This window comes from Tachypleus tridentatus, chromosome 13 (assembly GCF_004210375.1).
Source record: "Tachypleus tridentatus isolate NWPU-2018 chromosome 13, ASM421037v1, whole genome shotgun sequence".
NCBI lineage: Eukaryota > Metazoa > Arthropoda > Merostomata > Xiphosura > Limulidae > Tachypleus > Tachypleus tridentatus.
The window spans coordinates 127,482,471-127,497,971 of record NC_134837.1 but is presented as its reverse complement, the minus strand read 5'-3'; the positions used below and the strand labels follow the sequence as shown (position 1 = coordinate 127,497,971).

Sequence of the window (15,501 nt, the reverse complement as noted above, 5' to 3'; positions counted from 1 at the left end):
AACAGCTCAGGAGAAAATTAAATTACCATCCACCAACCATAGAACATTTCGCACACACCGACATAAAACATGAACTAAGTCTATCATAAACAAACAAAAAACAATCCAAGCAACAATATAAAAATTCGGATTCCGCCAGAACCACGTGACTGAGAGTATAAACCTCAGAATTCCCTCTACTTCACTTTTAGGTTGAAATTTCTTCTCTTATTATGAAGTCTCACCTCACAGACCTTGTACAAGAAGCTTGTTTATTTGTTTTTGAATTTCGCGCAAAGCCACATGAGGGTTATTTACGCTAGCCGTCCCTAATTTAGCAGTGTAAGACTAGAGGGAAGGCAGCTAAGCATTATCACCCACCGCCTACTTTTGAGCTACTCTTTCACCAACGAATAGTAGAATTAGTCGTAACATTATAATGTCTCCACGGCTGGAAGGGAAAAAATATTTTGTGTTGCGGGGATTCAAACCCGTGACTCTCAGACTATGAGTCGACGTCCCTGATCACCTGGTTATGTAGGACCATATAAGGAGCAGAGTAATTGTCAAAGAAAATGTTCTGTCGCAACTTGGTGAAACTCCAAAATTTCGGTTATAAGACAAGACAACCGTGCGTTGCACAAATACAAATACATCGTTTATTCACGACCATATCCAGGCGAAACGCCTGATGATATTTTTATTAGTGAAACTATGGTCGTAATAAATGATGTATTTATGAAACTTACAGCTGTCTCGTTTTTTCTCAGTTTTATAGAAAATGTCTAGACTTTTCTAAGTAACTATTATGTTCGTACTACACGTCTCAGTTTTAAGAAGTAACCCTTGCCGTTAAACTATAGTAATCTTGTAAAGCAGTGCTTCCCGAACTGTGTGCCGCGGAATTTTCTGCAATTATTAAATAATTTTATTTAGTAATATAATATAATACGCTTTTAAAATTTCGGATTATTTTCGTCTTGATATATGAAATAACAGTAATTTCTAACTGTGTGTGTGCTACTAGGCCTCCCATACAGACATTTTTTCATACAAAAAAAAATGCGATATTAAAAGTATATCCGTGAGCTGAAAAAGTTTGGGAATCTCTGTTGTAAAGAACGTTAATAATTCGAAACTCGGGTAGAGTACAATATACTCACGATATTAACGAGGGTATAAAACGCCTAAATATTGCTAGCACATAGTGCAAGTTAATATCGCCAACCCTAGCCCAAATAATGTAATCTAAGTGATGGCTTTACATCAGAATCGCCGTCATATAAAATGTGTTAAATAGTTATTTTAAAATCTATTATGTGCATTCTTTCACAAAAATAATCCATTTGTCTATCAGAAAATATGTTGGCCCAGCGTTGCTACAGTTGCAGTTTCAAAAACAAAAGTTCTCAGTGGTTTGTGCACACTTGTACAATATTTCATCTTTACAAAATGTAGAAACAACAAAACTACATAATTGTAAGGGTTTTTTGTTGTTTCGTATTTAAAAAGTTCAATTATGATTCCCATTAAAGTAGTAAATATGAGAAAAATTATGTTTAGTTGGTGTCATGTTTACGCTGTTCACACTTAATGCCTACTGAAGTAGTGATTTTGATAGAACAAATCTTAATTTTATTGGTATCGATGTTATCGTTAGTATCCATAAAAAAAATTACCACCTGGTTTCGGTAGTGAGAACAAAATGCATCATACGGTTTTAAATAAACACACAATTTATAAACTGTAAGTGCACTACATTCTTTACCCTATCTCTCATGGATTACTCCACTGATATTTTAGTATCTCTAACGTTCACTAACCCTTCCTACGAGGATGATTTACCTCGCACATTTTACGTAAAATAGTCTACTCCCCAGTGAACACGAACTGCGTCTCGCCAGGGAACCTCGCAAAGATAAGCTGGGTTAGGGTGAATTGTTTTGATATTTTGTTGTTCCAAAAATAGAACATACGAGAGTATTCTCGGTGTGATTTTTAAACTACGTGTTAAAGATCATAGAGAACATTCCAAGGTTCCTTATTCGGTTTACAACTCCACTAAAACGCAATATGAATTAATATAGTAAACTCAATAGTAATTTAAATGTTTCATGGCCGCGATAAGCCTAACTCTTTTAGAAGGTTTTATAACTTAACAAATTCACGCTTCATAACAAAGTGACCTTAATTCTGGGTACTTGCTAAAAAATGAAACGTTGCAAGCGCTTTTCCGACTTTCTTAAAATGCTTTAAATATGAAATTTATATAGCATTGTTTTTCTTTTGTTTGTTTGCAATTAAACACAAAGCTACACAATCAGTTATCCGTACTGTGTCTATCACGGATATGAAAATACAATTTTTAGTGTTATTCTCACTCAGATATAATTCTGAGCTGCCATGGGCACTTGCTCTTTCAATATTTAGGAAGTACAAGTTTACCAGTATGAGATATTATTTTGTGTTTTATAGTTGCTATTTATCTCGCTAGATGGTAGCACAATAGTAACTAAAAGCTCAACAAATGATAAAATTCTCTGATTATTTGTGGTTATGGGCGTGTTTTTCTTATATCAAAGCCACATCAGGCTGTCTGCTGAGCCCACCGAGGGGAATCAAACCCCTGATTTTAGTGTTATAAATCCGTAGACATACCGCTGTACTAGCGGAGAGCCTAACCACATGGCTCCCTCAGTGGCTCAGCGGTATGTCTGGCGATTTATAATACTCTGTAGCTTTGTGTTTAATTCAAACCATCTATTAACCACATGTATTTAATACTTTTTGCAGAAATGGATAAAACTAATAGACGTTGGTAGCTAATTATTTGTATAATTTAGCTTGTACTATTGTACAACATTAAAAACATGACCATATATAATTTATGCATATAAATTGATTGTTTGTTTTTGAATTTTGCGCAAAACTACACGAGGGCTATCTGCGCTAGCCGTCCCTAATTTAACAATGTACTACTAGAGGGAAGGCAGCTAGTCATCACCACCCAGCACCAACTCTTGGGCTACTCTTTTACAAACGAATAGTGGGATTGACCGTCACTTTATAACGCTCGCAAGGCTGAAAGAGCAAGCATGTTTGGTGCGACAGGGATTCGAACCCGAGACCCTCAGATTACGAGTCGAACGCCTTAACCCACCTGGCCATGCCGGGCCTATGCATATAAATAAGGCACAAATACGTTTCCACCAGATGTTAACTGTATATGTATATACATTATAACATTGTGGAATTCAATAGCACCTTTTTGTTTCTTTATTTTAAAAGTTTGCTAAATAATGGCACTGATGAACGTGGAGAAGGAGCGATTATTCTGGTCTAAACGTCTTCAGTTATCGATCGATTATCGAGGGCCAATATATGGAGCATATTGTTACAGACAGAAAGAAAAAATTGAATTTGGAACAAAAATAATAAGACGCAAGTAAGATTGTATTAGAGAGAAAACAGGGCGTAAATAGCATAAGCTAAGGAACTATTGTTCTCTGCAGAGTAATTACCTTCTACAGTTGAAAGACTAGAAAACAAGTTAGTTTTTTATGATACAATTGACTTTCATATTGATGTGTATAAATTATTTGTACGAAATGTATGTTTAAATTTAAAATTAAGAATTATTTTACACACGTTTATCACCCCCTCCCCCCAAAAAAAAACAACAACAAACAAACAAACAACAGAAAATATTTTTCTCTTTTCGTTGGCTTCATGAGTATTTATTTAGTTTTCGTTAGATGCCGTCATCATGTATCATCCTTTGGACTCGCCTCGTCTGCAAATGACCTTAAAATACATGTATCTACTGAAGCAAAATTATTTCTGGGAATACAGTTAGAACCATACGTATTTGTAACGCTGTTTTTGAAAGATTTAGAAGAACAATAAAAAGAGGCAAATATTTGTAGTTTCAGCATTCATTTTATTTTAATTTTCTTAGATTGTGGATGTGTTACGAATAAATTCCGTGAAATATAGCGAGCACTCTGGGAAACTAACTTGCATAGCTAGAGATTTCGGCACTCAAGAGAGCTGGAACCTCACATTTTGTAGGCAATCTTTTCTTACGAGAACTTCATCTGGTAACGAAGGCTACATAAGCTATACAGAATAGAACTAAATAAGGGCGCGACAAACTACCAGGGATCTTTGTAGTTTGGAAATCTACTGTGCTAAAAGTACGTATATTTACAAATCCTTCCAATATTTGATTTATGGAAGAAATAGACAACCTCAGTTCTTTACTATCGACATAACTTAGTTTTATAGAAAACAAATAAATAGGGCATTCACGTTTACATTAGGGGACAGTTGGCCTTCTTCCTCTAGACAAGTGAATCTTTGGTTAAAAGAAAAAAAGATCAAACATGCTTCTCAATCGGGAACTTTAAGCAGCAGCTTCTTCCATCTTTATCATTTCCAGGATTCCGTCCTGCATCTCTCTAACGGCCTGGTATTCAGTGAGACCAAGACGTCGTTTGTTGGAGATATCGTACACTCCACCTTCACTCTCGGTGTGCTCACCACGGGTGCCTGGAGTGACAAAAATCTTTGGTATATTCCACGTAACATTTACGAAACATAAATACAGTTTTTTATAAGCTTTAGAATGATAACACTAAAATATCTCTTTCTTTTAACTTCAGTGGAAAAATTAAATTGTTATTATTTTTAATTACAGAATCGTAAATCAGTAAGTATTTTAGGTTAACTTGCAAGTTAATTCCTTTTCATTTATACGAGTGTCACTACCAGGAAGAGAAGAGTAGAACCAATTTAACATTCCATTAATAGGCGTGGCTTGCTAATCATCACGTGATTTTATTTACCTAATTGTAAATCGCAAATTATTTTTGCGTGAGTCTTACAAAAAAGCGCCATCTGCCGCATTTCGGTTTTCTTTCTTTCTTTCTTTTTTAACTTTGGCATTATTACTTTCCACAGTTACAAGAAAAGCTATTCAATGAGCTGTCTACATTCGTTTAATGAGAATATTCGAATTCTGTATTCTAACACCGCAAGTGTATAATTTTATCGGTAATTCATTGGACCAAACACACATAACAACAATAACAACATAGTATACATTTTGAGTTACCTATCAAGTTAAATGTGGCCTTTCAAAACCGCTCTGTCCACTTTAAAAGCAGTCGTAATAAAGTTTCAATAATGTTTTAATTTTGAGGAATTTTTCAATATAATTTAAATATCTACTGACCTCGGACTTGTAAGTTGAACTTTGATGCAATGTCTTCCAGGACCTTACGATCATTGGCAAGTTTGGGCAACTGGATATGAACACTGGCTCTCATCGTTGTGCCCAAGTTGGTTGGGCAAAAAGTTAGAAAACCAAATCGGTCATCGTGAGAGAATGGAAGTTTGGATTCTATAATGTCCACGGCCTACAAAAAGCACGATTTTGACTTGTATACACAGCACATGAAGAAGTAATACACAGACAATCCACGATACTATCAACGTTAACACAGTTTTGTAAATAGCTAAATACCCGAATTTGAATATTAAATTTTGTGAGGGCTACATGTGCTAGTCATCCCTATTAAAAGTGACAGACTAGAGGAAAGGCACTTTTCATCAAGCGTTAAACTGTTTTAATTAAATAGTGAGTTTTACCGTATCACTGTGTTGTACCCATGCCCGACTGAAAGGACGAGCCTGTTCAGTTATTGATTTCGAACTCGCGATCCACAGCTGCGAGTCGAACATCCTAACCACCATGTTATGCTAAGCCTGATCTCTGTTGAATAAACAAAAACACTAAGTAATCAATTGCAGTGTACCCTTAAAACAAACAAAACGGGTAATTCCCGAACAAAAATTAGATAACAACGACTTTCTTTCTGTATATATATATCGACGCGTTTACGAACCACGTCCAGTTAACACTGTTTTGTTATATCTTGACGCAATTACGAACAAAGACCAGTTAACAATGATGTTTAATATTTTGACGCGATTACGAACGAAGTCCAATTAACACTGGTTTGTTATATCTTGACGCGACATTGTTTATTTATACTTAAGTACAAAGCCGCACAATGGACTATCTTTGCTCTGTCCAAGTCAGGTATCAAAAGCTTTTTCCAGCATTGTAAATCCCCAGCCATACCACTGTGCCGCTAGGGGGCACGGTTTTGTAGATGACAAGTAAATACTATTCACTCTAACAAATGATTAACAAGAACTCTATTGAACAACAGATTAAAATACTTGTATTCAGTTTGTTTTGTGTCACGCTCACGTGCCGCCGAAGAAGCAATATTAACTAACTAATGCAACCTAGGAAACACAGTCATAGTTCAAAAACTCTGATGGAAAAAAAAACAAACTTGTTAAAAGTATATGCAACGAGAGAGTAAGTTTAGGTTAATATGCGGATCTTATTTTCAAATCGTTATCTTACGGTAACAAGTCGGTTGTAGACAGTCTTGAGATCACCCCCTTTCTGCATAGAGATGATTCGGAGATGGTCTTCTTCGTTGACCCAGACCAAGAAAGTCTTATCGTCATTGTGGAAAATACCCCTTCCAGTGGGCCAATATCGGCATGCATTGGCTGATTGGAGAAACCTGAGGAGGAAAAAAATCATTGAATCTTCTTAGAAAGTATTGATTGGCTAATTAGAAAAAAAAAATTGAGCAAGAAAAAATAAATAATTTAAGTTTGTTTAAAAGTGCCGATTGGCTGATTGGTTCGTTTTAGTATAATGCACCAAGCTACACAAAGGGCTATCTATGCTTTGTCTATCAGGGGTATCTGAACACGGTTTCTAGCAGTATAAGTCCGCAGACATGCTGCTGTGCTACTGAATGGCAAAGCTGATTGGAGAAGTATGAGTCAAAAATCATTGAAGCTTCTTAAAATGTGCTGATTGGCTGATTGGAGAAATGATGAAAAATCATTGAAGCATATTAAAAAGTGTTGATTGGATGATTGGTGAAATATGATAAAAATAGTCGAAGCTTCTTAAAAAAGTGTTGATTGGCTAATTAAAGAAACCTGAGGAAAAAATAAAGAAATAACTAAATAATTAAAAGTGATGATATGGTTTTTTTCTTAGTTGGAACATTTTGTAAATATTTTGATTTTAGGGTCGAAAAGAAATTTTTTTAATTGCTTTTCTTAAAGAGATGGATACTGGTAGGTCAGCATTAGGTCTGAAGACTTATAATGCTAAAAACTATTTACCTCTTTGCTTAACAGCAAATAAGCCCTCCCCAATGAAAACACAAACAAACATTTAGAGAAATATTTTCCCTAAACATCGTGGGAACGTTTTCAAAATAAATTTGAGTGAATGATATAAATTTAATTTTCGTTGACCCGTTTTCTTCAAACACATAAATATATATATATTATAATCTTTGGTTACAATACGAAGGTTTTGTGTTGTTTTAATACACATATTCATAACGTAACTTTCAGTGTTATAGTTGTCTTCACGCTTGACACCATAGGAAGTTTTTACACATTAGTCTTGCTCCTCACCTGTCTCCCTCCTTAAATAAGAAATGGTCGTCAATCAGCTGCTGCTGGGTGGCTTTGCTCATTCCCGTGAGAGGGTAGTAAGTTCCCTTCAGTTCCTTCTCCATACTGCTCAAAGTGGAACTGACTTTTTGCTCCATTTCTTTATATTGCTGGAAACGAAAATAAAATTCACAGAGTTAGAGAACTGATGTTCTCTCTATCAGTTTATTTCAAGGATAATTAAGAATGAAAATGCATTTTTTTTCTTGTTCAGTTTATATCACATGAAAGCCGGGAATTCAGAGCCGTATGACTTCGTTGATTCAATAATACACAGAAAAACACCTAACCCTAAAATAAACGTCTCACAGATCGACACAAAGAGAAATAGTAGAGACTATGCAAAGTCGTGAATGATGAAGTATAATTAATAACTGTTAAGTAACCTGAACTTAGACAAGATGGCCGAACATTGTCTTACGTCATTGATACCACTCATGTTGTTTCCATATAAATTTAATTAGAAACTTTTAAAATAATTAGACAAAGTGTATTCAACCAACACTAAAACAATACACACAATGAACAGTTCAAATACCTCTTCTGTCAAACAAGGGTTAAAGGGATAGCCCTGAAGACTACGACCACAGCGCACTCTAGTGGAGATGATAAACTTTCCTGTGGGGTCAAGATCCACAAGCGTATTGATGTCACCCCACTGCTTGGGTGGATGTTTATCTGTGACCTTGAAGCCTCCATGGTAATCGTCAATAATGGGATCAAATAGAGGGCCGAAGGTTCTGTAGGATTCTGCGTCTGGAGCGTAGATTCCCACGCCACTATCCAGGTTCTCCACACCTAGATAAAAACTAGAGTAAGAGTGTGTCGTGGTTTCCACGTTTCTCTAAGTTACGAATTGGTGAAATAGTATTCGAAACGTAAGCGACTAAGAAATTATATAATTTTTTGTAAGATATGATTTATCTAGAGCTTTTTCGTAAAATGGACACTTTGATAAAGGAACTGGGTTCCATCTAATTTCAGTGAAGCATGTATTTAGAATGATATTGTTATAGAAGTAGCCACTATTTCTTCGTAGAGTAAAGAGAAAATTATCTAAAGTTTGTCAAAGTTTCTTAGGATTCTGAAAATAATAAACCTCTTGGATCGTTATTTAAGAAAAGGCTTAAAGTTTCGAATATATTGTTTGTTTTTGAATTTCGCGCAAAGCTACACGAGGGATATCTGCGCTAGCCGTCCCTAATTTAGCAGTGTAAGTCTAGAGGGAAGGCGGTAGTCGCCACCACCCGCCGCCAACTGTTAGGCTACTCTTTTACCAACGAATAGTGAGAGTGACCGAACCTTATCACGCCCCCACGGCTTAAAGGGCGAGCATGTTTGGTGTGACGGGACTCGAACCCATAACCCTCGGATTAGGATTCGAGCCCCCTAAACACCTGACCATGCCGGCTCAAATATATTAAAATAACGCCAGTAATGGTTAAATCTCTCTTATCTTTATTTAAGAAAATAAAACTTAAATGTTCAAATATATTAAAACTACGCCGGTTTCTGAGGGAAATATCGTTAAATCACTCGGATCTGTATTTAAGAAATGGCTTAAAATTCTGAATGTAATAAAATACTACTGATTTTTGAAAAATTTATAGTTAACTCTCAGAAATTCTTAAATAAGAATAAGTTCCAAATATATTTAAAAACCGCCGTTTCTAAACAAAAAAACAACATAAATAAGTGTTATATAAACAACAACATAAATACGTGTTATATCTTGCAAAGTTCGACAGAAATAAGACGTAAATTCCTGAACTTTCTTTCAAGCAATCGTTAAAATTTTCGAATACCATGAAGGGTTCGTGAAGCCTAGAAACAATAAAAACACTCGTCGGTTCGTGCGGTATTCCATCAAACTAAGACTCACACTAATTCTCTAGTGTTCATGTACAGGTTTCCAGTGAAAACATTATGAAAATATTTCATTTTTCACTCTTCCCCATTACATACCATTGTGTCAGTGTGATGTTATATCACTCAAAGAATGTACAAACAAATCATGTCTCTCCGGCTAAAACATTACAAAAAATCTGCTTAAAACGTTGTCATAGCGACGTTTCTTTAGCATTTCACTCCGGTCTATTTAGACTGACGTGTGTTTATCCAAGAAAGCGCACTTTCTCACACGAGACTCGATAAGAACAAAATACCGCGTCTACGTTGTCCCATTTTCAGTACGCCCGTGGGGTTAATAATTACAAACAACGACACCTTCTAACAGGATTATCTGGTTTACTGATTACGTAAATTTAGATTTACGAGCTCGACTGGCACTAGTTCTAACACCGAAACTTGACTCATAGAGTTAATTCATTTTATAGTTTTAAGAGTTTAGAAAGTTATGTTACTCGTTAGGCTCGCCCATCAACACTATTTTGTCATATTCACTAATTGAATACAGCTCTTTACGTTAGTCGGGTCATTTTTCAATGACAGCTGCTAAAAATAACTGACCATTTGCGACTTATTTTATAAACATACTGTTAGAAGTTTAACAGCAGGGATATCGACTTAACGCAACACACAGACAAACAAAATCAGCTTGTTAAAAATACAATATTTCTTAAGAAACAGCGCTGTATAACTAGACATTCGTAAGCGTTTATTTTGAAATGTTAAAGTAATTTAGGATGTTAAAACATCTGAATTATACAGAGTGTAGGAGTTTCTTCAGTCGTGCTCCCACTCTTAGCGGCATATGGGTATGTCTGCTGACTTATACTACTAGAAACTGGGTTTCGATGCCCGCGGTGGGTAGAGCTCAAATAGTTTTTTGTGTAGCTTTGTATTTAATTAGAAACAAACAAATCATAAAACGTAACGAGGTTGCACGTGTAAATATTGAGTTTATGATGACTAAAACAACAGGTTAGAAAAGTTTCAAAAATAAATAAGTAACGGAAAGTTTAATTTACAAACAGTTTTGTCTTAAAAACAAAGTTTAGACGTCTTATTGCTTTCACTTAAGTACAGTTCTAACGTGTAGGAACATTTCTTGGCTCGGATTGTTCTGACATTCACCAGATCTTGAGAAGGTTAAGGACAGCATCCAATAGCATGAAGCAGTTCTGTGACGTCATTGGAATTTGCCAAAAGGCCTCACTAATTTTAACTTCCAGAGATATCGTTGTACAACAATCCCAAGGTGAAAAAAGGGTCATTTTTTTGCATTTCTTTTATTCGTAGGTAGCTACCTAAATACCTTTATTATCTATTTGGCTGAATTTTATATGATTTAGATAAAGTTTTAATGAAGGTGCGTTAACCAACAGAAATGGAGTCGACATGATATAGTATCTTCACGTGCCTGATTTCAGGTCGTAATGGTTTCCAATGAGCTACTACACGTGCGAATAACAGTTAGTTCAAACTTATAAATATTTGCCAACAAATGCCACAAATGCAGAAAGGAAATATCAAAGAATAAGGCCTAGCAAACTTTGAAATCTTACGAAGCTACTACTAAGAACATGTAATTTGTCAAAATATTCTATAAACTCCACAAGGTTTGTGTCCAATTTGTTGAAACCTGGGTTGACTTAAACAAATTCACTGACCCATGAGGACACTGAACAGCTAGCTCATGTGTGAAATCCTCTGTCAAAATCGCTCTTGATGACGTCAGGTCGCGGAGCGTCACGGTCAGGTGTAAGAATGTAAATCTCCTGGTGTTAGTAAGTATGAAACGTGAGACATTATTTAGTTGGAATATTGACATAAAACTATAAATTTGTAATAATTGTATCTATGTTTTGTCTCCTACTTGATATCACAAAATGTAGTAATTGTGCTGGGACTGCACATTTTTCTTTCTTTAACATTCCATTAATTTAGCATTTTTGTTTTCTCCCCAGTTTTGGTGCCCCAGAAAACTTCACGGCTCTGGAGAAGACAGAGGGGGCTATCATTTTGGAAAATACTGGTTCAGTATAATCTTGCAAGTCGTATACTTTATTATTATATTTATTCGATTAAACTATCTATTTATTAACACCTGGGTGTGGTGTGTTCATATTATAGAGAAACCTTAATGCTTTTTAGTTATATTTTCCCTTTCATCAACGACAATTTTTTTCAGAGATGTGGTTTGCGTAAATGAGCACAGTACGAATGGAAACTTGTACGAAGAGAAAGAATAGCACACCTACTGGACGGCACGTCCTTAAAATAGCGCCTGCAGAAGCTCCAAACGCAAGACACTGCGACTCCCTTAAACGGAAGCGAGAACAGCCAAGAGGCTGGAACAACTGCATCTCCAAATACATTTTATTACGAACATCAGCGTTTACACGTAGAACACTTGTTCAGAACGTTTCCCTTTTCAACTAGGGTTAAAACAACAATTTAGAAGGGAACGCCGCGGAGTGAATAGAACCCTTATTGTTGTTTTTTCTCTCTTTTTTTTTGAAAACACAAAATCAGTTCATTATTTAGTAACTGATGCTAGTTCCAATGCATTAACATTTTATCTTCACTAGAATCTAATGTAACACTTTTATTGTGCCGAGTCTTACGAAAGACACGAGTTTCGTACTAAGAATAGCTGGAATACCTACAGAGAATCAATTTTAGGTTCATTTCTAATTTCTTGCTGTTGCTATGGTAACCGATCAAGATTGTCTACGACATCCACCCTTGTATTGATCGAAGGAGATGAAATTCGTCACAGACATCGCTGAGCATAGCTGTCCAATTGGTGCCTCGAAACCTTCGCGACTGCTATTTGCCGCCACCAGAATTCGTTCTCTCAACGTTATAAATCAACTTACGGAAAATAAATATTCAGGGTTTGCTCAAAATTATACTCTCATCAGCAGGGTGTAAGTGTAGAGATAAAGGTGCTGTTCTGATCCACTCCCAACCTCTCTTCAAATTCATTGAAATAATTCCACCCTGTTTACACCACGTACTAAAAGAAATGCCATTACATTTTTTAAAATGGCCCGGCATGGCCAGGTGATTAAGGCGTTCGACTCGTAATCGGAGAGTTGCGGGTTCGAATCTCCGTTACACCAAACATGCTTGCTCTTTTAGCCGTGGGGGCGTTATAATATGACGTTCAATTCCGCTATTCGTTGGTAAAAGAGTAGCCCAAGAGTTGGCGGTGGGTGGTGATGACTATCCTCTAATCGTACACTGCAAAATTAGGGACGGCTAGCGCAGATAGTCCTCGTGTAGCTTTGCGCGGAATTAAAAAAAACATTTCTAAAAAGTATTGATAAAATATTCTAGAAAAGGGAATGTAATACCATTCAGTTTGGTATGTTTGTTCACACGATCAAAATATCAGAATATCTTTGTCAAGTAAAAACAATTTTTCATTAATATACAAATAACACACTAACAAACTGAATCGTAGGAATTAAATTACTACAAATATCAGTAAAATAAGTTAACCTGAAAGGATAAAAATTAACAATGAAACTATATTACTGGTGGGACTAGCGTAGCTCTACAGTACACTTTAAAACTGGCATCTGATAACATTGTTATAGGTTTAGCGTCGTTGTATAGTAAATGCAAAAAACGAGTCAGTTACCACTCTTATAAGACTAGCATAGATTTGCAGTACAGTTTAAAACCGGCATCAGTTAACATTGTTATAGGCTTGTTTGTTTTGAATTTCGTGCAAAGCAACAAAGGGTAGCCGTTTCTAATTTAGCAGTGTAAAATTAGTCGTCACGAACCACCAACAACTTTTGGGCTACTCTTTTACCAACATTGATGATCTTTGGCTAAAAGGGCGAGCATATTTGGTGCGACGGGGATTCGAACTCGCGACCGTAAAATTGCGAGTCGAGCGCCCTAACCACCTGCCCATGCTGGTCCTCATTGTTATAGGACTAGTGGTTATACAGTATACTTTAAAACTGGCATCAGTTGACACTGATATAGGACTAGCGTAGTAATATAGTACGCTTTAAAACTGGTATCAGTTGATACTGGTATAGGACTAGCGTAGTTATATAGTATGTTTTAAAACTGGCATCATTTAACATTGTTATAAGAGCTCACTGTTACAAGTGGCATTAGAAACGCTTACCTGATTGGATGACATCGAGAAGTGTGGCTCCCATAGCGGTCTTCTTGGTTTTTATGCTATCAAAGACATCTTTCGTCAAATGTTTTTTCAGAAGAGACTTGCAGTCACTGGCTTCTTGGAGTTTCTTAAAGCCAGCTTCCAGTTTGTCCAGAGTTGCCTGGTCCACCATTTTGCCCCAATGTAAATAGTTGCAGCCAACTGAAGACCTGTGAGAGTGAACTTCTGTAAAACTGAAACTCACTGCTTTCAAGTTCTGTTCTCGTCTTAATAGAGACCGCAAAGTATTCTGGGTGAAAACCTTGGTATTCCGTCTAGGTGCTTTTGCGGTCTAAGCCTATCACGTTTGAGCGTTGCATTTGTGAATTACTAGAAGCAAGGGCATAGGATAAGAGCTCAGAATACATCTGCAAACTGAGAACAGAGGTTTTTAAATCTATTTTTAACAAACTAAGTAAGCACCCAACGACCTAATTATTTTGCATGACACCAGGGAGTGATGCTGGCCTGGCTCACAATATATCTGTTTGCTTGTGGTTCGAGAACAATTGGTTATTACTGGGTAGTGATTCTGCTCAATTACTTCATCATTATTTTCCAGATTCCAGAAGAATCTTAGTTACCAAATAGTAATTGTGTTTAAAGGAAATATGTACACAACACATTGGATTGAAAAAACAACAGTGTTATTACATCGTTTTCTATGCGACTGAATAAAGACTTTTTTTTTACAGATAGCAGAAGGTCGACACGAAGGTTCAGTAATTGTGTTTAGAGGAAATACGCACACAACACGTTGGATTAAGAAACGGTGTTATTACATTGTTTTATATATGACTGAATAAAGACAGTTTTTTGTTTTACAGATAATAAAGGGTCGACATGTAGGTTATAGTTACAAAAATACAACGTTTACCAAACAGAGATCTTTGATACGACGCAGAACCTCTGAAATTTATTTCCAAATTGTACAAGAGAAATTAGCAGTTCTGATAAATTGAGCATTAGTGTATAGACGACTAACGAAAAACCTTGTTTTTCTTTGAGTTTTTGAGACTTAACGTAGTGTAAAATAGATATTAACTGAATTGTTTTAAATAAATGGATAAGGTTGTTACACCGTTAAAGAAGCCTTGAGCTTCTTCTCAACGGCGTTAATTGTAGATCTTTCTGAAGCTTTGTTAACTGTAATATTTCCGCTCAAATGAATTTGAGAAAATTGGTGTTAAAACTACGTCTAAAGGAAAAAGGAAAAGAAATGTAAGGCTTACCCTCTGATCAAACACGTTATGTACCACAGGGAGAACATTACAGCTGATCCACTACACAAGATACAGGGTTAAACGCTGCAGAGAAGAGGAAGACGAGAGAAGGGATGTGATTCGTTAACGTTATACAGCAGTGGCTCCAACTATAGGACTAAACTCCTGCAGAATACATTTTTTTCTCCCAAAGAGACAAATCCGTTTGTAGATGTGTTAGTGTTGTTGAACGACAGTGTATAATGAAGTGAATAGGAAAACATAGGCATATGCTTAAATTTATTACTTCTATTTCTATTATTTTACATTTATGCTTCACAATAAAGAAAGATGGGGGAAATATGTGTGTTTTTCTTGTAGTTTGGCCTGGCATGGCCAAGCGTGTTAAGGCGTGCGACTCGTAATCTGAGGGTCGCGGGTTCGCATCCCGGTCGCGCCAAACATGCTCGCCCTCCCAGCCGTGGGGGCGTTATAATGTGACGGTCAATCCCACTATTCGTTGGTAAAAGAGTAGCCCAAGAGTTGGCGGTGGGTGGTGATGACTAGTTGCCTTCCCTCTAGTCTTACACTGCTAAATTAGGGACGGCTAGCACAGATAGTCCCAGAGTAGCTTTGTGCGAAATTCCAAAACAAACAAAC

General features: G+C 36.3%; 1 protein-coding gene across 2 annotated transcripts; it reads right to left on the bottom strand.

Annotated features, from left to right (window-relative positions):
* Positions 1–3,898: 3,898 nt before the first annotated feature.
* Positions 3,899–15,017, bottom strand: LOC143236026 (arginine kinase). 2 transcript variants are annotated; one of them, XM_076474247.1, is made up of 7 exons: positions 14,872–15,017; positions 13,604–13,809; positions 8,084–8,343; positions 7,507–7,655; positions 6,422–6,587; positions 5,216–5,399; positions 3,899–4,530 (listed from the first exon to the last, which is right to left on the bottom strand). In XM_076474247.1, the coding sequence occupies exons 1-7, from the start codon at positions 14,907–14,909 to the stop codon at positions 4,385–4,387; spliced, it is 1,149 nt and encodes a 382-aa protein (XP_076330362.1). In that variant the 5' UTR covers positions 14,910–15,017; the 3' UTR covers positions 3,899–4,384. The 2 variants fall into 2 exon arrangements, with proteins under 2 accessions (XP_076330362.1, XP_076330363.1); XM_076474248.1 differs by having other exon boundaries at positions 13,604–13,969; positions 14,872–14,959.
* Positions 15,018–15,501: the final 484 nt, after the last annotated feature.

What these genes read in the sequence shown, in the direction of transcription:
- LOC143236026 (XM_076474247.1), bottom strand. Translation starts at nt 14,909, where the DNA reads ATGTTCTCCCTGTGGTACATAACGTGTTTGATCAGAGG. An exon ending in ATAACGTGTTTGATCAGAGG is followed by an intron (nt 13,810 to 14,871) that starts GTAAGCCTTACA and finishes TCACTCTCACAG; the next exon opens with GTCTTCAGTTGGCTGCAACT. An exon ending in ACCCTTGTTTGACAGAAGAG is followed by an intron (nt 7,656 to 8,083) that starts GTATTTGAACTG and finishes TTTCGTTTCCAG; the next exon opens with CAATATAAAGAAATGGAGCA.